At 36.0% G+C, this 27,680-nt stretch overlaps 1 protein-coding gene across 6 annotated transcripts in view; it reads right to left on the reverse strand.

Moving 5' to 3' along the window:
- KCNH7 (potassium voltage-gated channel subfamily H member 7) overlaps positions 1-27,680 on the reverse strand; it is a 397,831-nt gene that overhangs the window by 7,574 nt on the left and 362,577 nt on the right. For 3 of the 6 annotated variants that reach the window (XM_084891929.1, XM_084891926.1, XM_084891927.1), the window contains 5 exons: positions 26,828-27,080; positions 22,671-22,876; positions 19,681-19,780; positions 10,931-11,194; positions 5,676-5,844 (listed from right to left, as the gene is read on the reverse strand). In XM_084891929.1, coding sequence (XP_084748055.1) covers positions 5,676-5,844; positions 10,931-11,194; positions 19,681-19,780; positions 22,671-22,876; positions 26,828-27,080 — 992 coding nt within the window. The remainder of the gene's footprint in view (positions 1-5,675; positions 5,845-10,930; positions 11,195-19,680; positions 19,781-22,670; positions 22,877-26,827; positions 27,081-27,680) is intronic. The other 3 variants (XM_084891930.1, XM_084891931.1, XM_084891928.1) reach the window with 2 other exon arrangements.

Raw genomic sequence — 27,680 nt, forward strand, 5'->3', positions numbered from 1 at the left:
GTAAAATGAATGTTTTCATCCACTTATTCAAAGACTCACAATGCATCAGGCACTGTGTTAAGGACGAAAGAGTAGAAAGGACATGATGACAAAAGAACAGGACTCTGATCTGGGGCGCCTACTGGAGCTGACTATCTAGGGTAGAAAAATGAAGGAAGTGCATAGAAAGCCATAACAGTAGGTGATACAAGTGCTCAATACTATAATGAAGACAACAGATAAATTGCTCTGGGTGTTCTGCAAGGGATAAAATAATTATTAAAAGCTTTACTCTCTGGGGCCTCCCCACTCAAAGTGTGGACAAAGCTGGGAGCTAGTTAGAATGTGAATTTCCAGAACTATTGACTTAGAATCTGCATTTTAAAAGGATCCCAGGTGTTTTACAAGCACCGTAACGTTTGACAAGCAATGCTTTGACATCAAGTGTTAATGATTTCCCTAAATATGTAGCTTATCTACAGGCATAATATATAAGTATATAAGAACATGTCTTATACGGACCTTCACCGCAAATATAGTTTAATTGGCCATTAAAGCAGAAAAGCAACAGCAGCAAAAACAATTGAAGATAGAACATTTAAGTTTGCTTTCATTGATTATGTTCTTAATATGTGCATTTGGATGGGACAAATGGGGGTAGAAATTCATGGTTCTATATTTGAACAGAATGCTGAAGCTAAGTGGGATACATCAACTCTAGAAAGTTAAAGACCAAATTGGGTTGCCCTCTGCAAAATTGCTTCTGCCTTCTAGAGTAAAGTGGAAGAAAGAGGTGTTGGAGATAGCAGTATAGTAAAAAGGTAATATTTTGGATTTTATGTTTTAGGTTTCAAAGGGGCTAAGCTGAGTTAGGCAATAAAGTATTTGTGAAAATATTCAGAAATAGAAAGAAGTTAGTCAAAGGAAAAAAAATATGTCTAAGGACATGCAGGTGCTAGGAATATGTCAAAACATTTAATTGTTTTTTTGCTGTGGAAAAGTTTCTAATAATAATAATAATAGTAGTAATAGCAATAATTATTATTATAGTGTAAGAAAATAACAATGATTATTACTAACTAGAGGCAGCCCAGTGCATGAAATTCATGCATGGGGTGTGTGTCCCTCAGCCCAGCCTGCACCCTCTCCAATTTGGGACCCCTCGAGGGATGTCTGACTGCCCATTTAGGTCCGATCCTACTGGGCAGTCAGACATCTCTCTCACAATCCAGGACTGTTGGCTCCCAAATGCTCGCCTGCCTGCCTTCCTGATTGCCCCTAACTGCTTCTTCCTACCAGCCTGATCACCACCCATCCACTCCTCTACCAGCCTGATTGATGCCTAACTGCTTCCCTGCCAGCTTGATTGCCCCTAACTGCCCTTCCCTGCAGGCCTGGTCCCCCAATGGCCCTCACCTGCAGGCTTGGTCCCCCATAACTGCTCTCCCCTGCAGGCCTGGGTCCTCTCCAACTGACCTTCCCTGAAGCCCAGTTGCCCCCAACTTCCTTCCTCTGCTGGCCTGGTCACCCTTAACTGCCCTCCCCTGAGGTTTGATCACCCCAACTGCCCTCCCTTGCAGTCCTGGTCCCTCCCAACTGCCCTTTCCTGCTGGCCATCTTGTGGTGGCCATCTGTGTCCACATGGAGGCAGCTATCTTTGACAACATGGGGCAACCATCTCGTGTGTTAAAGTGATGATCAGCATATTACTCTTTTATTAGATAGGATAGAGGCCTGGTACATGTGTGGGGGCTGGCTGGTTTCCCTGAAGGATGTCCAGGATCAGGGTGGAGGTTCCCTTGGGGTGTGGGGTGGCCTGGGCGAGGGGCCTGTGGTGGTTTTCAGGCTGGTCATGCCCATGGCAACCCAAGTGGAGGCCCTGGTATCTGGGATTTATTTATCTTCTATAATTGAAACTTTGTAGCCTTGAGTGGAGGCCAGGGCAGGTCAGGGTGGGCTGCAAACTTGGCTACCTCCATAGCTGGGGCAACCCAAGCCTCCTGCTTGCTCCAGCTCTGTGGCTGCTGCCATATTTGTTGGGTTAATTTGCATGGTCACCCCTGATTGGCTGGTGGGCATGGCTTGTGGGCGTTGCAGAGGTACGGGCAATTTGCATGTTTCTCTTTTATTAGCTAGGATGGCAGTTGCAAATCCAATGGATCCTAGATATATTATCTTTAAAATTTTATACTTTCAGCCATGGGATATATTAAAAACAAATGTTTTAATAATCTTTGACAATGTTAACCACAACAATTGGTTTACATGATAAGGTAACTAAGGTGACCTATCAACTTCAGTTCTGAAGAAAAGTCAAATGAAGAAACACAGAATTACATGTATAGCAATAATAGATTGAAGGCCATTGTTAATCAAATTTTGCCTAAGAGCAAGTCCTGCACCTTTTATTTTTTATAACAAATATAATTTGCACATGTACTGTCTTAGTCTTTACAATGGCATTGCAAATTAGAGTCAAAGGATCTGAAGAGATTTAAATGGCTTGATCCAGTCACCCTGTAAGCAGTTAAGTAGAAGAGTTATTATTACTTCAGGATAACTTAATTACAAGTACTTTGCAAGTATTGTGCTAAAGAACTCACTGCTAGCTCTGTGATTCATCCTTTCATTCACTCACATTTTTATTTACTAAACAAATTGAATATGTACTTATGTCTTGGCAGTAAATAAATGGGCGGTTATTTTCTCTCAGTCATAAGAATAGATGTTCAAGTTCATGCCACACACATCAATTCTGTATATGGTATACAGTCTTACATATTTTATAGATAAAATATCAAAGTGGCTTGGCATATATAGCAGGGAGAGAAAAACATAAATGTATTAAGTAACTAAATGTACTTCTCTATCCAATAAAAATTATTATGATAAGTTCTTACACTTTAATTAGGAATTACTGACTCTAAGTAAATGATAATCTGTTTTAATTTCTCAAAAGTTAACTTGACACTTTGAAATGAGATATGGACCTCAGCACCAGGCTATTTTAAAATCAATTTAATTTTATGGTAATGTATATGTGTGTGCACACATGATTTAATGTATTTACTATACTGTTTGAAACTGATTCTAGCATAAAAATTTTAAAAAGCAATGCAAACAATGAACACAATGGATAAAGCACATAAGAAATACTAATCTGATAGTAAGTATGCAAATAACATGTATATCAGAGGCAAAACTTAGAGGATGTTTTAAATATAGTTAATGTATAAGTAATTAGCAATTAGACATGGGCAGAATTCATAAATGTATTAAATTTAGGCAGTATGCAAGTAACCTGTAAAACATGCCAAACATAGAACAGAAATATGATGTAGCAAAGCAGAGTGTAGCTGATACATAGAAAAAGATGGAAAGAACAAATTATTTTCATGTTATCTTTGGGTAGACACTTCCAACCCCAAATTGGATCACCCATTGGTGATGCAAAGTATAGGTTCATTCTGGTTTCACATATACTTTGCCAGCAGGCTAATTACATATAAGACACTGGGCCTTATATCCCTGTGATAGAGCAAGTGTGTGTCATTGGCACAGGGGATTTTTGTTGTTGTTGTTGTTCTGTGGAACCCTTTGTGCAAACTTCAACTCTGGGCCAAGTAACCACACCATCCTCAGGAAGGCTGATGATACAGATGGGAACATTGGGTAAATCAGGATCCAGGTACTGTGCTTCATAGAAATATGTTACTTACTGCACCTGGCTCTTCTCATCTCTCATTGTGTGTTTTAAATTGCTTTAGTAAATCCTGTTGCTATGGGCAGTTAGACAGAAATGAGTAGAGTGAGGATGATGGGCCAGGTGCAGAAACTCACCACTGCAGTTTTGCCCCGGATGCTTAGCAAGGGGCAAAACTGGAAAACAAGAATCTTGTCTCCAGAATAACCTTTCCTCCCCGGCATATTGCTGGTCATGCGACTTAGAGTCCAGCATGCTTTCTTCCTCTCTAAAGACAACATCTAGGCCTCGGTTGTATTTCAGCTCCAGGCCCAGAAAAGTAGCAAAACCAGACAAGTGATGCCCTGGCTGTCTTAAGACCAGCTACACTGACTAATGACGCCTTGTCTTGGCACCAACCAGTCAGTGAAGACCCTGAAAGAGCAAACCTAGAAAGCTAATGAATAGTTTACCGAGACACTCCCCTGAGGCCCTCCTTAAGAGTTTTTATTTGACTTTATTTATTTATTGATTAAGGTGTTACATATGTGTCCTTTACCTGCCCTCCCCCCTCCCCATCCCTCCTACTCATGCCCTCACCCCCTGTTGTATGTGTCCATTGGTTAGGCTTATATGCATGCTTACAAGTCCTTTGGTTGATCTCTCTCCCTTTTCCCCACCCTCTTTTAAAAATTCCACCTGCAAAAGAGAGAAACATGTGCTCAGGATAAAGGGCCTGGGGCTTGCTCTCCCCTAGAGAAGTATGCCTGTGCCATCTCTTCCCCCCTCTTTCTTCTGAGGCAGGGAAGGGGAAACTTTTTTCTGCCAAGAGCCATTTTGATATTTATAACGTCATTCCAGGGCCATACAAAATTATCAACTTAAACATTAGCCTGCTATATTTGGTCAAACATTTAAATAACTTACTCCTAATGCCCTGGTAGGTGCCAAACCAAATCATTTCATGGGCCTTATACTTCCCAAGGGCAGGACAATCGCCACCCCTGCAACCAGGGGAGCAATAGGCAGTGGTAGCTTGTCCTGGTCTAACCCCCTCAGCCTGTCTCCAAGGCCCTCTTTTCTCTGACTTCTCAGTGAGCCAAAGCAGCCCAGCCTAGTCTCTCCCGTTACTCCTTCTATGCCCTGGCTTGTTTCACTGTCCTAAGTTTATTTTTTGCTGTGGCCAATAAATTCTTACTTTGCTACAGTTTGTCTTTTGATTGAAATCTTTCCTTCAAGATGCCAAGAAAGGAGGTCTCCTAGTCTCCCTGAAAACACTGCGTTTCATTCATGAAGCTTTCCATTTGTTACCCCTAGAATGCCTTGCCTGGTGATATACTTGGAGTCTATGTATAAAACAGTATAAAGTCCCACATGAATCACAACTACAGTAGCTATATCATACTCATTCATTCATTTTTTCCCTGAGTCTTATTAACCAGTTTAATTTTTAAAAATCCATTGAGATTTGTGTTAAAGAGTTCCATCCTTCCCAAAACCTAAATTAATTCCTCATTTAAAAAAAGTATAGATCAAAGATTTTAAAAAATGGAGAAGATATGGACTTCAACTCTTTGAGATTTTCAATTTTAAACAAGTTGGCTAAGTAAATGTTTAAATAATTTTGTTGATGCTTTTAAAAACATATCATAACATATAATCAACTTACCGGAAACAACCAAAAAGTATAAAAGAAGGATTAAAAGAGGAAGGGTATTTGTCAATAAGCTAAATATGAAACATTTCCTTAAGCAGTTGGTGTGGGTGATATACTAGTTTTATGGCAAGTAACGAAAAAGTAGGATTTACTCTGCCTGAAGTTTGAAGTGTTCTAAATAAATGCTCTTTGCAACACAGATTAATAATTCTGTCAACTTCTGGTCTTATTTTAAGTCAGTAAATGTAGAAGAAAAATATGAGATTGTGGCACAAGGAATTTGTTACTTACAAGAAGTAAAGCTAGACCCAAGGAAGGGCTTGGTTTATATCCTCTTTGCCCTGACATTGCTTATACCTGTTGAGTTGTTCTTGAAGCAAATCCAATCTTTGCTCCACTTCCCCATAAGTGAGGTCACTTTCAGTTTCAGAGATCCCCCAGGCAGTTTGCTGAGGTGCTGAGTGACTAGACTCATCGGCCTGAGTCTGGGCATTTTCTTGCTCCCAGCTTCTTGTGGCAGAGATATCTGTGGGAAATAGCAAGATAGAAGTCAACTTCTTGATGTGCCCATTGGCATTGGTAATATAGAGATACCCACAATACTAGCAGGAAGGGATCTTAAAGTTTAACCCAAATTCAGAGATCCAGAGTGACTCAGGGACCTCTCCAGGGACCACAACCAATTGCTAGCTCTCCCTGACCCTGCTTGCCACCCCTCTCATCCATGTCCAGATGATTAAAAACAGGTATCCAGTTTTTAATCTTAAATACAACTTTGCCTTCTGTTTGTGCTAAGAGTAAACAGGGATGGCCAACCCAAAGCTGATTGTAGAGCAGCTATTTTGTGCTTCTATGTTTGGGAAGAAACAGCACCATTTGTTTGTAGTGCTTCACACTTGGGTTTAAGATTTTAGGGCTCTTTACCACAGGACAGTTTGCACACTTCTCGATTCAGAGTGGGCCCAAGAGAGGAGCCATCAGCAAGAGTTGATATTCAAGGGAATTCCTTTAGGCCTACCCAACTCAATGTCAAGCCAAGAAATAATGAGCCATAAATGATGGAAACATTAAGTAAAGGTCCTCTAGTCCCATAACACCCTTTTAAATCTCTTGGTCTCCTTGTGGCTCCTTCTGCCCTGTCCCTTAATAGTCACATCAACTCCCAATAGGTTTTCTGTGTCTCTTGTATTTAGAATATTTTTATGTTACTAAACTTGAACACATATCACCAATCTATTCACGTCCTCTTCAAATGTTCTGTGTATATTATGTGCCATTCTGCTGAATGCAGAGGAAACAAAGATAAAGAAGACATTGGCCCTGATCCTGAGAAATCCAACTTACCAAACTTTTGGGCATTTTTCATACAGAGATTTGTTTTCTGAGCTTCTTTTAATTTATTGTTTCTTCTACAATCTGTACTTAAAAGTTGTCAATATCTAAGCACAAATATAGTTTTTCCTAATTTTTTGCTTTAGATGACCTTTGCTATGATTTCTTACCCTCTACATTTTACATACCTTAGAGAAGGCTTAAAATGACTAAAATGTTAGAAAATAGCTCAGCTCATTTGGCTCAATGGATAGAGTGTCAGCCTGTGACTGATGGGTCCAGGTTCGATTCCAGTCCGGGGCACATGCCTGGGTTGCGGGCTCGATCCCCAGTAGGGGCTGTGCAGGAGGCAGCCGATCCATGGTTCCCTCTCATCACTGATGTTTCTCTCTCTCCCTTCCTATCTGAAATCAATAAAAATATATTTAAGAAAAAGGTAGAAAATAAAACTCATGAAAAAATACTAGTGGAATTGGGAGTTCATTTTACAGGTAAAGAAGGAGCAACATTTCTTCCTCACTGGGAGAACTGATAGGAGGGAAAGATGATCTAAAGCAGATTTTAATTTTCACATTGCAACAGATTTGAATTAGAGGTCGTAATTTTGGTTTTATAGACTTTTTTTTTTTTGACAGGGAACTATGATTAAACTCTGCATAAGTTATGTCAAGTTAAGGAATTTATATCCTTGGCTGATTAAAAAATAGATGAAAAGTAACTGATTTGGTACGGATTAGCTATAATTTTAGAAATAGGGAACAGAATGTGTAGGACTTCGCAAAATCCCTTCCTTTCTTACAGTTTCTCCAAAATACTGCCAGATAGCTCAAACGCTTACCTTTCTCCAAGTAGCAGACAAAAGTCCTATATTCTTTTTTTCATGATTTTTCTATCACTATCCTTTTATTACTGAATACACAGAGCTTTCTCTAATAAGGTGCCTACAATTTCCTACAATTTCTGCTTCAATTGGCTGAAGCTATAACAAAGGGATTAGTATACTCAAAACAGCTTTGGAAAAATCTCAGGTTAGGGTTGCCTGTTCTATTGAAATAGGTAGCACACCTCAGAGAGCATGCTGTGATTTCCAGAATGGTTTTTCATGATTAAGGCTTCCTTAGCCTCTGGAATCCTGGTGTTTTGTTTTGTTTTTTAAAAGCAACAGTATATAATTTACTAAACTCCACAAAATGAAAATAAGCATAAAAATATAAAATTCCCGCCCCGCTGGTATGGCTCAGTGGTTGAGTATCAACCTATGAACCAGGAGGTCATGGCTTGATTCCTGGTCAGAGCACATGCCTGAATTGCAGGCTAGATCCCCAATAGGGGTAGTGTGCAGGAGGCAGCTGATCAATGATTCTCTTTCATCATTGCTGTTTCTCTCGCTCTCTCTTTTCCTTCCTCTCTGAAATAAATAAAAATATAATTTTAAAAATACAAAATTCCTGGAGTTTTAACTAATATATCAGAAGATTTTCAGTGAAAAGTATGCCTTATTTTTCACAGATATGTCACTACTTAAAATAAAAATAGCAAAAATCTAATGTCCAATGGACTAAGTTTTCAATTTTGGAGTAGCAATGTCAGACAAACATTCAGAACACAGATGTTAATGGTCTGTGTTCTGAATATTTATCTCTGTCTGGCTGCTCGCTAGCTGTTTAACTTAAGGTTTTTTTTTAAAAAAATAATAAGAACTGATAGAAAGAAGTTACAAATTTTGCTTAGAAGTTTTGTGCCAAGAAAGTGTACAGAATTTCTGCCTATGCTTAACAGGTCTCTCATTCTTAAGTCATATATAAGAAATTGATATTTAAAGAACAATGATGTATTACATGGAATATGTTATGCAGTATTATATTTTTCTTCAATGTTCAAAGGAAAAACAAAACAAAACACTGATTATGTCACTTAGAAGAAACAAATAAAATGTAAACTTAAAGACTTCCTTAATAATAATGTACTCTTTGTATTATTATACCTTAATAATAATGTATATATGGCATGCCTGTTTTAGAAGCAATATTTTTTAAAAAAAGGAGTTCAAGAGGGAAATCCTGCTTAGGGTCTTAATAAAAATGAACATCTTTCTAAATATAGCTTTAAAAATAATCTGCACTCGGTTGCCTTGGAAAATGTTGCTATAGTTGCAAGACACATTCCTGGAAATGGATAAACAAAGTAAATTTTCACTTTTCTCTGTATACACATTTTTCCTAGAGTCAACTTTTGACCTCAATCTAAGTATGATCAGAGTCTGTTTCTTTTTCTGCTTGTTTGTTTCATTTTAGTTTTGCCTGAAAGGTGCTTTGCAGGACAAATGCCAGGAATGTGAGTGAGAAAAATTTCCTACTAATGAAAAATCTAAAGATTGTAGGGAGTTAATGATTCAAACTGCAGCAGTTACAGGTGCACCCTACATGTTATTCAAATTCTCAAACATCCCGTATTACTTCACCTTAAATAATCATTAGGGAATGAAATTTGCAATGGTTTAATAATTCTTTATTTGTTAATCATATTAACTATCTAGGTTAACTGTGTCACACTGATGTTATACAATGTCAATTGTGTTTATTCAATTGACAGGCATATTTAACTATACATTTTCAAAGTAGTTATTTACTATTTGAATAAAGATTGCATTATAAATTTTTGAAAATTAAAAACTTACAGATATTAAAATTATTTGTTGGAATACTATCTTATTGTGCATGTAGAATAATTAAAAATAACTGGAAGAAGTAGCAAAGAAAAACATAAGATGAAGGGCATGAGAATTCACTGTCAGCAGAGCTATTATAAAGTTGAATAAAATCCCCCAAATATATCTTCAACAACTTGTCAAGTAAGGCTCAAAATCAAGTGGTAAAAATCAAAACACAGTGTGTTTTTTTTAAAAGTCAGGCCCACATTAAGCTGACTTTTGGGGATAGTAGAGATGGTTCAGTAAGCTCTTCAGAACTTTTGACTTCCACAATACAACCCTTTTCTCTTTTTAGCACTTCCTAAAATTCATTTTCATAAATAAAATGAGGCATTTGGTAATGACATTTAATATTCCATTTTTTCTATTGTGATAAATGAGGTACTATTTTCATCCACTTCATCAAGATTTTAAAGTGTCCAGAGAACATATTCTTAGCTTTCTTCAATGTGGGATCATGGCAAAAGTTGATTTGATAAGATAGGGAAAGTAGCAGTGGAAAAATGTAAAGCCTAAATAAAACTTTTATTGTCAAATATAGTCACTGCAAATAATGGTGACACTGATAGATAATATTTACTTTGTCCCATAATTTTGCTATTCTGCCAGTCTGAGAACATCCCATTTTTACCTTATTTCTGTTATATTCTTTTGACTTTGTGCTATGCGATTGATATTTTTACATATATAGGGATATATTCAACGATTAAAGGGTTAGAAAAATAAAACCTGTGAGAATATACTAAACCTAATTGGGGATTGTATTTCAGAATAGATAATTTATGCTTGTTATCTTGTTAACCATTAGTTACTTAGGAAATATTATTCCTGCTTTAAAGATGTGCAAACTGAATTTTAGTGGGGTCTGTTAGTCACTTATCCTAAGTCTAAATGGGAACAAGTGACAGAGTTATAAATGGAACCCAAGTAATCTGAACCACACCTATTTTTGCACCCACTTAATAGATAAATCTATTATAAAAAGACCTGTAAATTTAGCTCTGGTTATTTTAAGTTAATTGTTCTTCCAAGTGATAGTCTTCAAGTTTTTCTAAATTTCCCATTCTTTAGCATCAGATTTGAATTTATTATTACCTTTCTCATGCATATTTTCTGCAGCAAAACCCATATATTTGGGGATTTCTTTTGGTGGAGATGTTAAATAAATATATTCAAATGAGTTGGATCAAGAAAATACTTTATTTAGAAGCATTTCACTCATTTTCTCATAATTCCCAGTAAATAGAATTTTTTGGCCCTCATTGTAGTGTTATTGCATTGGCCTTTCATGCTATAAGCCATCAGGGTTCTACATGTCATTACATTAAGTCTGACTGGTCATAAAAAACAAAACAAACAAAAAAACCCCTCTCATGCTTGGGAATAATTACCACTATTCCAGAATGGTACAAATGATTTGTAGATGATCTGAGATTTGAACTCTTTGCAAATATGTTATGAAATAGCAAAAGATTAGAGAAACATGTGCTAGTACAGTTATTTGTGAAAAATCGTCATTTTATGATGAGCACCAAAGACAGACAACCTGATTCTTGAGAAACTCAATTACCTTTGCAAGAATGACTTCTTTTATCTATGTGAATTCTTCCTGATGTGGGCACTATTTCTTTAAAATTGAGCCCAGTTGCTTTCCCTATGCCTGGCGGGGAATCTACTATTCCTGAGAAGAGAGGCTTTTGTTCATCATCAATGGAGGAGATGAAAGATGAAGATCTGCTTTTTTTCTCTTCGGTGTGTTTTTTGGAACTTTGATAATTTCTTATGGTGTCTCCAGAATCTTCAGCATCATTTGTACTGTTTCCTTTCCCAAAATCTATTGAGGAAAGTTATTTTATAGAAGATAATTAAATATGACACTCTATGAACATTACACCACTGATACACCAACGACCTTTTCAATAGTGATGTTCTTTGAATAACTTAATTTCTATAAAATCACCAGAAAAGTTATTCTTTCTTTTTTCCCCCTGTTAAATGTGTAGCTAATTAAGCAGACTTTTTCTTCATTCAGGAAATATTAGATTATCCTAATGAAATACATGTTTCATTTTAAAATTAAAAGATTATCTGGATAGTAATATCTTATTTCAGGGAAAAATAACACTATAAGATAACTTGCAGTCTTATGCCAGCTCAACAGTTATTTCTATTCTTGAAATCTGGTGCATTATCTCTTAAGGAAATAAAAAGGGAGGAGAAATGTGTCCCAATTCTAAAATACCAGCATTATGCAGCTTGTTGTTTGTTTTTAAATGTCACGCCCTGGCATCTGTAGAGGCCTTCATACATTGCAAAGGTCCAAACTGGAAGTTATTGTGCTAAAGGCTGGCAAGCTGAATTTCAACTGTATATATTAATATAATGGCCTTGGAATTCTGGATAGTTTGTTTGTGAAGCATGTTGCAAAGAATATAAAGCAAAATACAGTAATTAAGGTGAGTTTACCAATTACATTATAGACAGTAGTGCCTATTAACTGTTTTATGCAGAAATACCAGGATAATTTCAGCCTTTAAGGTTGTGTTAGAACGTTCATCAGCAAGAAAAACTCAGAGACAAATACCAGAGGTTGTTTCCATTAGTTTTCTGGGGAGACAGTATAATTCTCCATCTGGTTACTGTTAATAACTAACCAACAAAGGTATATCACTTTCCAGAAAAATGGTTGAGGCAGTGTCTCCATCTATGCTCTGACTTGTGTGCTTGCTTTGTTTGTTATAGAAGGCCAAAGGAACTGATTTAAGGCCACTCCAGAGAAGCTTCCAATTGTTTTTTAAAATTCCCATATGACATAGAAATTAGAGATTTTCCCCCTTTATTTCAAAAAAATCATAATTTAAAATATAAGAAGCCAGAAAGAAAATCAGTGTAAAAATGGATAGAGTTAAAAAGTTAGCCTTGCAGAAACCGGTTTGGCTCAGTGGATAGAGCGTCGGCCTGTGAACTGAAGGGTCTCAGGTTCGATTCTGGTCAGGGGCATGTACCTTGGTTGGGGCATATCCCCAGTGGGGGGTGTGCAAGAGGCAGCTGATCGGTGACTCTCTCTCATCGATGTTTCCAGCTCTCTATCTCTATCCCTTCCTCTCTGTAAAAAATCAATAAAATATATTTTAAAAAAAGTCAGCCTCAAGTAAGCTGCTACTAAGAAGTTAATGTTCTGTCAATGAAAGTTAAATACAACAAAAGGGGATAGCCCAATTTATTGTCCTGAGAATTCACACTGGTACAGTAACTTCATTTTTGCTGAGAAGATCACAGACCTTATGGAGTTCAAGCACTGTAGACATCATAGATCACTCAGTGTCACTTATGCTTCTCTACTCAGACACTAATCTGATTGTATTTCCATCAGCTCTTCCTACACAAACCCTCTTTCCTCCGGAGACACTGACACAGCCTCTTCAAGCTTCTGAACTTCATTCTTGTCATTTCTTCCTGTTTTCTTTGTTAACTTTTCCCCTCCCCAAAACTGGATCAACTATTACCCACTTTATGAATATATAATTTTGTTCCTCAAGAAATAATAGTTCCCAATTTTATGTTGATAGATTTTTTTTTTTTAAAAGGAAAGCTTCACTTTTCTAAATTATCCTCATATCTGCCAAGTGAATTGCATCAGTTTGCTGCTGCTAAGTAAACCTTTGTGCAGTTTGACCACCATGGGGTTTAGAATTAGCTTTTCTTTTAGACACTGTCAGGGTAGCTTTCTGGCAGAATCAAATGCAAACTGATTTAACTATTCATTCATTTGGCTCTAATCTAAGTATGAAAATGCTAACAGTAACATGTGTATTTAATGTAGCTTAAAAATATTGAATCATTTTGTCTCTTTGGCTTGAGAGGTCTTGGAAGGTCTCTGTTTTTAAATCCTCACACATCACCGGTAAAATGTCTTTGTTGGACTTGCTACATGAACCTCAGTCTTTACTAACTTAGGGTCTAATTTTGGATGCGTAGGGGCAAATTCATCAGTTAGCATATGTTGTTAAATTGAATTGTAATTTGCTGGTTTCCACTGAGGATAAGTATTCACAAAATGTCGTGAATGAGGGATTATTATTTCGTTCTATAGTGAAATGGAGATTACTTCATGTTCTTGGTATCTAAATCCTTTAGCAAAAAATTCCATGTAAAAGCAGGATCATGAAAGAAGAAGAAAACGTCTGACATCTTTGAATTGCTCCACTACTTAAGGAGAATTACTCCACTTTTATTTCCACGTTCCTTGCCACCTGACCGCCAGCCCAGCTGCCTCCCGGAACTGCAGGCCATCTGAGCGGTTTCTTTGAAGCAGCCTGTCTGCAACAACAATTTTCTATTCGCTACCAAATAAATCACAGCTTCATCTTCTATCATTTACAATGAAAGTGGAAATGACAATCTATTTGTGGGTTAAAAATAGAAACTGCTCAGGCTGAGGCTGGAGGTTGGCTGATGGAACACATGAGATTGGGCTGAAATGCATTCTAATGAGCTCCCAGTACCTTTAGATTCTGATGGCTTATTTCGTGTCTGCCTTTTCTTAGGTAGAGTGGGTTATTTGATGGCTATTAAATAGTATTAGGTACCATGTATAAATATTGTTCTGAGGGCATTAATCTGAAAGTGTTTAACATTTCCCCCTTTGCTAGCAGTGAGATTGCCTAATCACTTGTTACCATCATTTTGCAAAGAATTTTTTCCCCTGTTTTGTTAAGTCTCAAGGTTGCTTTCTGATTTAGATGATTGAAAACTTAAAAAAAAATCTTGTTTCTGCAGGCTGACAGTTCATTTCCTTTCTCTTCCTCATAGGACACAATTTTAAAGCATTTTGTGATTGGTCCTGTGGTGTCTCTCGTGTTCAGAATGACTTGAACAGCACAGAAAAAGAGTGTCCTGATGAAATCTTTCTCTCAGATTAATTACCATTTTTATATGTCAGACCTAACAGGTAGATCAAATTTTGGACAAAGAGAGACATTTAATGCACTCTCTCAGCATCTAAATTTTAGATTTCTTACTGGTAGCAATTTTGAAAAATTGAGCATTTTTCCAGGCAGATGCATTTTAAAAATTGATTGCATTGGAAAATTGCCCTCTAAAGTATATTGTTTCCTTAGATTTCAAGTACCTTAGTTTCTCTCTAGTTTCAAAGAATGAAAACTAGTATCATTTTTCTTTTTTTTTTTTTTTTTTTTTTTTTAGTATCATTTTTCTATACGAATAAAAGATGAAAAATTTAAAAACATCTTAAAATTGAAATAAAATACACTTATATACTAGTATTGCTGAAATGGATGAGAGATAATCACTATTTGTTATTAGCAAAGATATTTGAGAGATGCCTAAGTATAATACCAATATATTAAAATGTTTAATTTAATAAAATTATAATTATACTTATTCCTATTCTCCAAAAATAAGTTTAACAATGTATATATTTATTCTTTACTTCAATAATTTTCATAGATGTTATTTTATTTTGGAGAAACACTTTCAAAGCATACTGACTTTTGGATGACCCTGTGAAATCATTAAGCCACTATTACAAAGAGAGAAAGATTATTCCTGAATAAATGAAATTCCAGGAATTGGAGCTCAAGATATTTCCACTCTCATTTTTGGGACAGTACATGTTTTCAGCTGTAATATATAGAGAAGTGCCTGCCATTTTTAATAAAAATTATATGGGGAGGGAAATGAGAGAACTGCAGCCTTTCTTCATTACTGTTATGATGTGTGCATAATATGTCTTGAAATGGGTTCCTGTTTTCAAGGGGATGTGTGGTAGCATCTCAGTCCAGAGAAAGAGGATGATGAACATTTTGTTTTACTTTAATTTCCACTCCTTTGGTTGGCAGGGGCACATTGGTAACAGTACTTTGGTTATTTCCCCCTGTTTCTTGGATCTGTTACATTTCTGTTCTCATTTGTTTATTCTCTGACAAATGGTTATTGATTCCCTAAGTCAATCACTAGTAACAACTTTGATACTAAATGTTATGTCCCTGGATATTAAATTTACTGAGCAGACTATTTAAAATATTTGGTTATAAAAACGCTATTGGTGAAAAGTGTGTGTGTGTGTGTGTGTGTGTGTGTGTGTGTGTGTGTGTAGCTCATGTGCCATTATACAGGATGGAGCATACATTCTATTGTATTAATATACTATCTATGTTATAAAATGTAAGCAATATAAAATTTTAAGATAAATATACACTGTGACCCAATGGGTCATATTGGCACACTCTGAGGTATGCGCAATCCGATCTAACTTTGTAGACTCCTTAGAGACTATTTTCAACAGTTCTTATTTGGTATACCTCATTTACTTCTATTCTACTCAACCATATTATCAATGCTCATGTCCACTCAATAGGTCCTTGAAAATTTATTTTTATTATTCATTATTTGTAACAATAGCTTTTTATTTCTATCTCAAGAACTATAGCACCTCCTGATACAATGACCCTAGTCAAATTAGGAAGGTCCTGGGCACTTCCATGCCAGAATTTAGGAAGGAAGGAGAACTACTAGATGATACCTTCAAAAAATACAAAGTGTCTGCCCTGGCCAGGTGGCTCAGTTGGTTAAATTATCCTTCTGTACACCAAAGTTTGCACATTCAATTGCTGGTCAGGGTACAAATGGGTGGCAACTGACTGATGGTTTTCACATCAATGTTTATTTCTATATCGTTCTATCTGTCTCCCTCTCCCTTTCTCTCTGAAATCAATAAAAAGATATTTAAAAAAAACTTAATCTCCAGGTGAAGATTAAAAAATATACAAGGGGTCCTAAAATCCAGAACTGAACTTATGGTTTTTTCTTGTCAGGAAATGCTTTTATTTTTCCAGAAAAATTGTTAAGCTCATAAGGACAAACTGCTTTCATCAACATATTCATTTTAAGAGAGAAGAGATTCAATATGTTAAGCTTCTATTTGTTCAATCAACTTGCTGGAGGTTCTGTTTATACCTATTCAATAATTTTATATATATATATATATATATATATATATATATATATATATATATATATATATACTTAATGTAAGCTCCTTAGCATTATGTGTTAAGCAAGATTGGAAGGGGATGGGGAGAGTTGGGGATTGAAGGCCAAACAGTTTCAGTGCTTAGTTGAATAGGTATGTAGTGAAGTAGTACAGGACTCACTCTCTGTCAGTTTCCAATGCCCAATATGTGTTCTTACCTCTGGTTTTTGATGCCTTTCCTGATCAACTCAGTCAGTGTTCTTTGATGTCTGCTTTCAAGGTATTGTTTCACATGAGCAGTAAACTAACTCTAAAATAATCAATGCTTTTCATAGGTAGCTTTCAATTTGTGTAGCCCCATATCACTTAGCATCAATTATTTTCTGAAAGTTTTTTTATACTTATAGTATGTTTTATCTTAGATATTGATTGTACATCAAGAAGTATAGAATGGATGATCACCTTCAAAGCATTAGATTGGGTGACAAGGACTAAATTACTTTCAGCAACTTTTATACTTGTTTACAGTAGCATGGAGTCTGAAGACTAGACTAGGCTCTCAGGCTCTGGATAAGTAAAGTTCACTATGTTTTCATATTAGCCAAATTGTGCTTACTCACTAAAACACCAGGAAATGTCAGAGAGCTACAGGAAGTCAGGCAAAACCCTTACTATCTACACTTTGTACAAAATAATGTCATAGACTAAGCCTGTGATTAGGGAAAAAGTTTTTAGGATCAATAAAAATGTCTAGTTGCATGCGCACAGTGTAAATTGTGCAAATTCTCAGAATATGGAATCAAAACAAGATTAAGAGGAGGTTTAATAAATTTTCAACTCTTTGGGGTTCATTATAATATGAAGACCATTATCAAGCTGCTCTTCATTTCCAGCAAGATCAAAATAAGAGATGAACTTCAGGATAAAGAATTTAGATTAAGTCTATAGAAGAGCAACTTGACAGTAATGGTTCTGATTTTAGAGAAAGTCAACAAGAGACGAATGAAGGATATTGAAGAAATAAATTATCACCTATCTGTAATCAGCCACAGGATCCAACAATTATCTCAATTCAACAAATATTTATCAATTCTTTTTTGCTAAAGGAACTTATAGTTGGGTAGAGATATACCAATAACTACTGTACAGGGCAGTTTTTAGCAATAAACAAGAGGCAAGTGCCTTGGAAATTCTTAAGAGAAAGAATAATTAAATATTTGTGGAAGTCAAGAAAGAATTTATGTTGAATATGTCTTTAGAGATCAACTGAAAAAAATGTAATGTTAGTGGATGAAAAAGTGTGTGTTGTGGCTGCATGTGTGTGTGTGTGTTTGAGGACAGGGAGGAAAAGTCCAATTAAGATAATAATATAAGCAAAAGCACAGAAACCGTTTACATGGACAAGAGGGCAGTTTAGTTCACTTGAAATATAGAGCTAATTTATGCTAGTAGATGAGCTCCCCTTGAACGAGAATTCAGAGAAAAGAGGGCCAAGAAAAGAACTTGGATTAAGAAAGCAAAAGGAGGAAGAGAATCAAAAGGAAGATGCATAAATTTTATTGATTCATTAATTTTTTTCAACAAGTATTTGTTGAACTCTTATTGTGTGGCAAGCACTGAAAGGTGATTAAGTATTTACCACCTTCATGGGGCTTATGATTTAGTGGCACACAATATCTATGAAATAACAGTGCAAATAAACAAAGTACAACTGAAATGTTGCAAAAGAGAAGAGCTGATTGTGGAAGGCCAGGTTAAGCAGTGATAGAATGGGTGGTATCAGATAAGACTGAAGAAGTAGACATAGACCACCTATTAAGAATTTAGGAAATGTGAAGGCCTTAGAGGGCTTTAAATAAGTGGGTGACATAAACTTAACTACATTTAGAAAAAAGTTTACCAGTTGTCCAGTGTGGAGAATAAATCAGAGGGAATCAAGGTAAATTGGGATGCCATTTTAGTATTGCAGGTGACTGATTATGATATTTTGACTTGGAGTTGTGGCCATGAAGATGGAAAGAAGTAAACCAAAAAGGACCTAGTTCGATGACTAAATGGAGATGTATTGGAGGTAGCAATAATTAGACTTGTTGCCAGAGCTGATGGAGAGGTTGAGAGAAGGGGCAGAGATGGCCACTTGGCTGTGCAGTGGATTGAATGGTAGTGCCACTGAAAGACATAGCAACTGATGGAGAGACAGGTTTCCAGGGGCACATTGTGAGTTCAGTTTAGGAAATCTTGAGTTTGAGCTGCCTTTGAGCTCTCAAGTTGATGGTTTAATAAGCAGTTGGGTATATGAAGTTGAAGCTTAGATGGTCCTGGATTAAATATGCACACTTCTTATGTGAGAATATCATAAGACTGTAAGCATAAAAATAGAATTAGAAGAAAAGAGGGCCCAGGACCATGCCTTGAGGAACTCTAATAACTAATGGCTGAGTTTAAAATATAATAATTTTGTGACAATTCTCAAAGAATTACTGAGAGTAGGAGGAAAACAGGAGGAGTGCAGAGTCACAGATGCCAAGAGAGAAATACACAACAAGAAGAAGGGAATTGGTTCACAGTGATTCTGTCGAGCGGCCAAATAAGGTGAAGACTGGAACGTGTGATGGATCAGCATGAGGCAAGAGTGGAGGCTTCTTCAGGAAAGCCTTCTCCCATCTGCCCAGGCTCAATTAGATAGAAGTATCCTCATTTGGCTTCCCGCTGAGGTTTGTGAACTCTGGGTACAGCACCTCGTATTTATATTTGAAATAATAGAGGGTTTATCATCTTTCTCTGGAGGACAAGGGCTGTTTTGTACCATTTGTTTCTCAGAGATGGAGTAGCTCTTTAAAAATATGAAATGTTAAATGTATATTTGTTGTATTTATGAGTAAAACGTAAAGGGTAGCTGAAAGGACAGAAAATTCTAGACAGGACAAAGAATGGCAAGTACCTCAGAGAATACCATCTTCATGCATGTCCTGCATGTGTTGGGACTAAACACTGAGTCTGTAAGAAGACTCTTCTCCCCAGAACACTCTGTTCAGAATTCTGAGCCATAGTTATTCAGCTGTTATTAATTGGCCTCTTTAAAAACAAACAAACACACTCTATTTCTCTACTTGTGATGTTATTGTAGGTACTAGTATCAGATGGCTTTGTTGAATGACATTGCTGAGAGCTGTCAATCAGGAACCATATCATTAGCTACTGAATAAAAGCAAAGAATTTGCCTTTCTAAAACCTAAAAAAAAGTTTCCCCTTGACATCAGCAATTAAGTAAAAAGAGCTAATAACCACATGCTCTACAGTTGAACTTTATAAATAGAATGAATTACCTGTCTCTCCTTCACTATCAAATGATAAATTCCTTCTTCGTAGTTTACAGTTGTCTCCTTCAGAGTCATTCATGGACTGTGATCGTAGTAAGAGATCAGTCTTTGTTAATAGAGCATAAGATAAAATAGAAGATTACTCAATTTAAACAATTATTATCAGTAAACTGTTCACTATTTCATATGATTTCAACCACCGTGAGACTTAATTATTAGTCTATAGGCAAATAGCCATGATGCTTTGCTTAATGATTGTCTCTAAATTATAAAGTAAACTGACAGAATCATTTTATCACTTCCCATTTCCATCATATGCAAAATTATAGTTTTAGAATTTATCAGAAATGTTTGGGGATGATGCTGACAACATTTAGAGACTATGTTCCTTTATGTGAAATATCTTTTATATAACTTGGTAAAGTTAAAATAAAACAACAATAGTTTTTAAAATCCTTGCAGAATGTGTATTACTTCAGAAAAAACAAAGAGTGAACTAATTTTAATTAGTTGTGCTGTTTAAATTGCATGGTAATGATTAGAAGGTAGTATAGTTACACAATGGAATACTGCTCAGTCACAAAAAAAAGAAAATCTTACCCTTTTTGATATCATGGAGTAAAATAAACCAGTCAGAGAAAGACAAGTACTATCTGATTTCACTTATATGTGAAATCTAGTACTATAGTGACCTTAAAAATCAAGCTAAAAAGTTTTTGCACAGCAAAGAAATTCATCAAGAAAATGAAAAGAAAAAAAAAACACACAACAAACACACTGAATAGGAGAACATATTCACCAAAAATACATTCTATAAGGGGTTAACAGCCAAAATTGATAAATAACTTATACAACTTAACCCCAAGAAAACAAACAATCCAATTATAAAATGGACAGAGGACCTGAAAAGATAATTCTCCAAAGAGGACATACTGATAACCAATATATATATTATATAAAAAGATGCTCAGTGTTACTAATTGTCAGAGAAGTGCAAATTAAAACTACAATGAGATATCACCTCACATTTTTCTGAATAGCTATCATCAATAAATTAATAAACAACAAATGTTGACAAGGATTGAAGAAAATGAAACCCTTGTGCACTATTGGTGGGATTGCAAATTGGTGTAGCAACTGTAGAAACAGTATGGGGGTTCTGCAAAAGACTAAAAATAAAATAACCTTATGACCCACCAATTTTGCTTCTGGGTTATATGTTCAAAGAAATCCAAAGCACTAAGTAGAAAACATACACAACCATACTTTTATTGGAGTGTTATTCACAATAGTCAAGATATAGAAGCAAACCAAGTACCCATTAATGGGCAAATGGATAAAGAAGTGGTGGGTCTGGATGATGTGGCTCAATGGTTGAGCATCTACCTATGCACTAGGAGGTCACTGGTTCAATTCCTAGTCAGGACACATGCCCAGGCTTCGGGCTCAATCCCCAGTAGGGGCCATGCAGGAGGCATCAGATCAACATTGATGTTTCTCTCACTGATGTTTCTATCTCTCTCCTCCTTTCCTCTTTCTCTAAAATCAATAAAAACATATATATTTTTTTAAAAAGTGGTGGTACATATGTACAATGGAATGTTACTAGGCCATAAAAAGAATCTTATTATTTGGGACAATATGGATGAACTTAGAGGGTATTATGCTAAGTAAAATAAGCCAGTCAGAGAAAGACAAACACCATATAATTTCACCTATATGTAGAATCTAAAGAACAAAATAAACAAACAGAACACAAACAGACTCAGATATAGAGAAAAAACAGGGTTGCTAGATGAGAAGAGGGTTGGGTATTCCAGTGAAAAAGGTGAAGGGAGCTAGAAGTACAAAACAGTGAAAAAGGAAAAGGTATGTAATGTACAGTATAAGAATTATAGTCAATGATATTGTGATAACTATGCATGGTGCCAGGTAGGTACTAGAATTATCAGGAGGATCACTTTGTAAATTGTATAATTATCTAAACATTATGTTGTATACCTGAAACTAAAAATGAAATAATATTGAATGTCAACAGTACTTTAAACATTTTTAGGTCTCTCACAGTACATGGGAATGACTGCAACTCCAGGAAGAATTAAATCTACCATCTTTTACCGAACTATTGACTTGAGGATCTTTATTTCCAGAGAGTATTTAGTTAGCATTAAAATACATTAGCAAGTTTCCAAAGCCCAACATTTTATTTCTGGCAAAAAAAAGAAAAAGAAAAGAAAAAGAAAAAGAATATTTACAACAGGAGTTTTTTTGTTTGTTTGTTTGTTTTGTTTTTGTTTTGGAGGGGGGAGGAGGATGGAGGAATAACCTAATAATAAATTGTGGGCTGCTATATAAATTCTATATTTTTAAAACAGTGGTAGATCATAAGGATATATGTTCATAGTGGAGGAGACTGAGAGATATAAAACTTATTTAAAAAGATTTTATTTAAAATCATTTAAAATATTTTTACTACACTATATGCTATTCATTTGAAGCACTAATTTTGATGCAGGTATAAACCTGATTAATTTTTACCTATGTGATTTGGAAATTGTGTTAAATATGGATATAAAGTAAAATAAGTTTACTTTTTATAAAAAAGACATTACTAACCAATGCCTGGTATAAATAATAGCTCTATATAAGATAATTTTGGTTAGAGAATTTTCAATACTCTAGAATCACCCATTTATTACAAATGGTTGTCCAATATAAGCCAAAGCTATTTTATATCAAGTATGTCACATAAGAGTTCCTAAGAGGTCAGATTTAATTGACCTACGTAGAGTTATTTAATATATTTGAAAGTAATTAGGCTAAATTAATTCACTATAATTTAGAAATTCAATATTAAGTTGGCTTTTCCTTCCAAATATTCAGAATTGGTAAAGTTTTGTCACATATTTTGCTTGACCTTTCAGAGGTATTTGAGCAGTCCAAGAATAAAATGAAATGTCAAAAGCACAAGAAATAAGCACACAGTTCACATATACCTTTGCACTCTCATGTCTTAGGTTGAAGGTCAACTCTAGGTTTGTGAGAAAGTGATCAGAAAACTCAGGATACATATCCAGAACCTCTAACAAGTCTTCTCTCTGGATCTTATGCAAATCACAGTATGTGAGAGCTCTTACATCTGCGTTAGACTTTCCAGGTTTGGCATAAAGATGAACCATTTCTCCAAATATATCGTTTTTCCCTTTAAAAAAGAAAAAAAACAAACAGAATTTAAAAAATCTAAATTTAATGTTATTACTGTTTTTTGTTTGTGTTTGTAAAAGTATTGGGTCGGCAGCTAAGTAATTGCGGGTTTCACACATATATGGCTTCAGTTGAATTTTTAGGTTTGCAGACGTAGTACAAATGTAAAACACATTTTGTTATTTGATAGTTGGCTATTCAGCTGTTAATCAATAAAAAAAGTTTTTTGATCTGTTTTGTAGTTTTCGTTTGGCGTTCGTTGAAAAATGGAAAATCAAAAGGAACATTTTCGTCATATTTTGCTTTTTTATTTCCTCAAAGGGAAAAACGCATCGCAAGCTCATAAAAAGTTATGTGCTGTTTATGGTGACAAAGCCTTAAAAGAACGGCAGTGTCAAAATTGGTTTGCCAAATTTTGTTCTGGTGATTTTTCACTCAAAGATGAAAAACGCTCTGGTCGTCCAGTTGAAGTTGATGGCGCCCTAATCAAAGCAATAATCAATTCGGACTGTCACAGTACAACACGTGAGATTGCAGAGAAGCTTCATGTATCACATACATGCATTGAAAATCACTTACAACAACTTGGCTATGTTCAAAAACTCGATACATGGGTTCCTCACGAACTGAAAGAATCACAGTTAACGCAATGCATTAGCAGCTGCGATTTGCTAAAGAAACGTAATGAAAATGATCCATTTTTAAAATGACTGATAACTGGCGATGAAAAATGGGTTGTTTACAACAATATCAAGCGGAAAAGATCGTGGAGCAGGCCAGGTGAACCAACTCAAACAACATCAAAAGCTGATATTCATCAAAAGAAGGTTTTGTTATCAGTTTGGTGGGATTACAAAGGAATTGTCTACTTTGAACTCTTACCACCCAACCGAACGATCAATTCTGATGTCTACATTGAACAACTAACGAAATTAAATAATGCAGTTGAAGAAAAGTGGCCCGAATTGACAAATCAAAAAGGTGTTGTATTCCATCATGACAATGCAAGGCCACACACATCTTTGGTCACTCGGCAAAAATTAATGGAGCTTGGTTGGGATGTTTTGCCACATCCACCATATAATCCTGACCTTGCACCATCTGATTACTTTTTGTTTCGATCTTTACAAAACTCCTTGAATGGTAAAAATTTCAATAATAATGATGATGTCAAATCGTACCTGATTCAGTTTTTTGCTAATAAAAACCAGAAGTTTTTTGAACGTGGGATTATGATGCTGCCTGAAAGATGGCAAAAGGTCATTGATAAAAATGGGCAATACATTACAGAATAAAGTTATTTAGTTCCATGAAAAAATTGTCTTTGATTTTCTTTAAAAAATCCGCAATTACTTAGTTGCCGACCCAATAGAAGGGAACCACGGACTAATCTCTGAATTAAAGATTTCAAATATGAAACCCCATGGCCAATAGACTGTTGGGTAGTCACCTCACAGTAACTATTCGATACTTAGTTTGCTGAGTAGAATTTGCCTCTTAGTGCACTGGGCCTAGTATAAACCCAGCTACTTTCTTGTTTTGATTCTTTGGCTAAACAATTAGGAAGTAGCAAATATGGCCTTAGTCTGCTATCCCCTCCTTGCTAAAAAAAAGTCCTTGTCATATAGATGTGGTCTGATTTTGTCAATGCAGAAATATGAGTACAGCTGTGTGAGTCCAACTCATGAACTTTCTATCTCAAGGTGGTCTCTGCAGGAGATGCTAAGCATGGGGTTATGGTGGAACACTTTCCCATTTAAAGGACTAGGGGTACAATTTGAATATACCCTGTTTCCTTTAGTAACCACTTTTGGATTTGGCTTTAATGGATTTATCCCATTGTTTAATAATCTAGTTACATTTTCTCAACATACACAGTCATACTTTCTTACCACATGGCCTTTATTCTAAAAGTGTGTCCTTGCAGTCTTGCCAAACCTGGAGTTAATTTAGTGTCTAGCTTCCAATGGGCCTTCCCCATCTCCTTCCTTGCCACCTGCTCAATGGTGAAGCTGATAATGACAGCAGCAACAAATGTTCACTGAAGACTAAGTAGGTGCCAGGCACTGTGTCAATGTTTAGGTGTATTATTTAAATTAATACCCCAAATAACCTCATAAAAAAAATTGCTGACAAAACTGGTTTGGCTCAGTGGATAGAGCGTTGGCCTGCGGACTGAAAGGTCCCGGGTTCAATTCCGGTCAAGGGCATGTACCCTGGTTGAGGGCACATCCCCAGTAGGGTGTGTGTAAGAGGCAGCTGATCGATGTTTCTCTCTCATCGATGTTTCTAACTCTCTATCCCTCTCTCTTCCTCTCTATAAAAAAATCAATAAAATATATTTTAAAAAAGAAATTGCTAATTATTATCCAACTTTTATGAATATGGAAAGAGGAATAGAATTCAATTGATTAGGTCAAGGTGACCTACTTAGATGGGTAAAGGGAGGGAGAGAGTAACTATGAAAAAATCCATGCATTCTGACTCCAATCAAAATCTTTACACACCACTTGTGTTTAAATTCCCTGCAATATTTTTCATGAATGCTGTGGCCACGCAGTTTTTTCTGTCTCTGAATGTCAAGACACTTAAAAAATTGTGCCTGAGAAATATGTACTAAGTAACCATTGAAAGGTTATTGATTACATGACTTTTAAAGACCATCAAAGGAAGTGTAAAATAGTACTTGCTTACATATATCCTGAAGCTTCTTTTCATAATTAGATAAAAACCTCCTTGAATCTGTTAACTTTTTTTTCTTAAATATAATGGTATTGATTTCAGAGAGGAAGGGAAAGGGAGAGATGAAAACATAAGTGATGAGAGAGAATCATTGATTGGCTGCCTTCTGCACACCCCACACTGGGGATTAAGCCCGCAACCCTGGCATGTGCCCTGATGGGAATGAACTGTGAATTCCTGGTTCATAGGTCAACACTCAACCACTGAGCCACGGCAGCTGGGCTGTTAACTTTATTTTTGTTAGGCAAGTTCATATATACCTAACCATGGAAACCATCAAAGACTTTGAAACAATAAAGTCCTAAATATTAAAAATATGCTGGAGTCTTCTTACCTTAAATATGAATTGAATGAGAAAAATCAGATCCCATATCTTTATAGTAAAAAATGATATGAGATCAAATACATTAACTTTAAATAATCTTAGCTCTTAAAAAATAGAATTAACAATCACAACTTGTGAAGAATTCAGGTGGATTTGGAGACAGAAAAGGAGCATCTTCATATTCTTTACAGTTTTGTATAGGCATTATCAAAGAAAATCCCACAACTAAATCCAGCCTGGACTTTGTATTTCAATTAGCTTACATGACTGTGAATGAGCAAAAAGTAAGCCAGTCAGCATGCACACCCTAGCTATGTTCACCCTGACCTAATATATTTTTTAAGAGACCAATTGGACAGATGACTCTCTTTTGCACACAAACCAGTTTATTGCTAATTATAATATGCTCACTGCAAGGTCATAGCTCTTGTAATCCCATTGGATGGCACACAGCAGGTTCAAGTGCATGGCAAATAGGTGAAATACATCAGAACATAAACCCAGTTGTACAGGGCACTGGCACATTCTAGCCACTATACTTACAATATGTACATTTTATGTAAGGGGTAAAAGGACCAAGCATAAATCCCAAATCTTCTAAGATGAAAATAATACTGACTACTTTTGTATATTGGCCATCAAATGCTTACTCAGCTGCCAAGGACAAGAGCGTCATGGAACGGTTTACACATCAGAGGAAAAGTGAGAGTCAAGAGAGGTTAATTTGATTTGAAATGAGTGGAAATGAAGCTTTAAAATTACCCATCAGTCTTAAGTTGTACTCATGAATAAATAAAATCAGTCCTTTTTTCTGTAATTTTAAACTCCGCGTCGCATCAGCTTGTAACTGACTTTGTCCCCATCCAGTTCTAAAGCACTCACCCAGAATGGCTACTACAATGTCATCTTTGAGGATTTCAATGGAGCCTCTGGATAAGAAATAGAGTGCAGTGAGGACATCCCCACAGTGCACCAGAGTGTCTCCCGGAGGTGCATGGGTGGTCTTAAACTTCATTGCCAAGGCTCGAAGGCAACCTTTGCTTGCCCCCCGAAAGGCTTTGCAGTTTTGTAGCAAAGTCTGGTTGAGATGTAGACAAATGTCAGCTTGTAAACATTCTGGGAAACCCTTGAGGACCTGAAGAGAAAAAGCAAAGAGTTTCATACCACAGCACACAGGGCACCTCCACCTGCAATAAAACATATTTCTTGCTCACAGAACCGCAGGCGTGATAATTGTCACACAGGACCTCTCACAATCCTTCTACCTCGCCTACCTTAATGAATACTTGGTTTGCTAAACATGTTAAACTTTTAACTAAAATACTTGTTCTCTGAATTAACTGCAGGCATTCAGACTCAACACAAATGTTATCTCGTTAAAATGTAATGCCTACAACGTTTCACACTGCTTCTCATTCCCTGCCTTCTGTTCTTTAACATCATGCTGTGCACAGATATAATACAATGTGACAATAAGACATAATTAATGAAAGGCAGTACAATTAGAAAGACAACTTTGTGAAGGAATCTCAAGTCAATTTGGATTGCTATCTCTGGCATATGTGTCTTAGTTATAATTAGTAAAAATACAATTCAGAAATAGCCATTGTAGTTGCAAAGGTCATATACCAGAGTGCTGTTAGTTAACAGAACTAGGAATATTTTTGTTTCATATGCACATTATTAAATACTAAATATTGTGGTAAGCACTGAAAATAGAGAACAAGAACAGAAA

Source organism: Pipistrellus hanaki (genome assembly GCF_964339955.1).
Source record: "Pipistrellus hanaki genome assembly, chromosome: 8".
Lineage (NCBI taxonomy): Eukaryota > Metazoa > Chordata > Mammalia > Chiroptera > Vespertilionidae > Pipistrellus > Pipistrellus hanaki.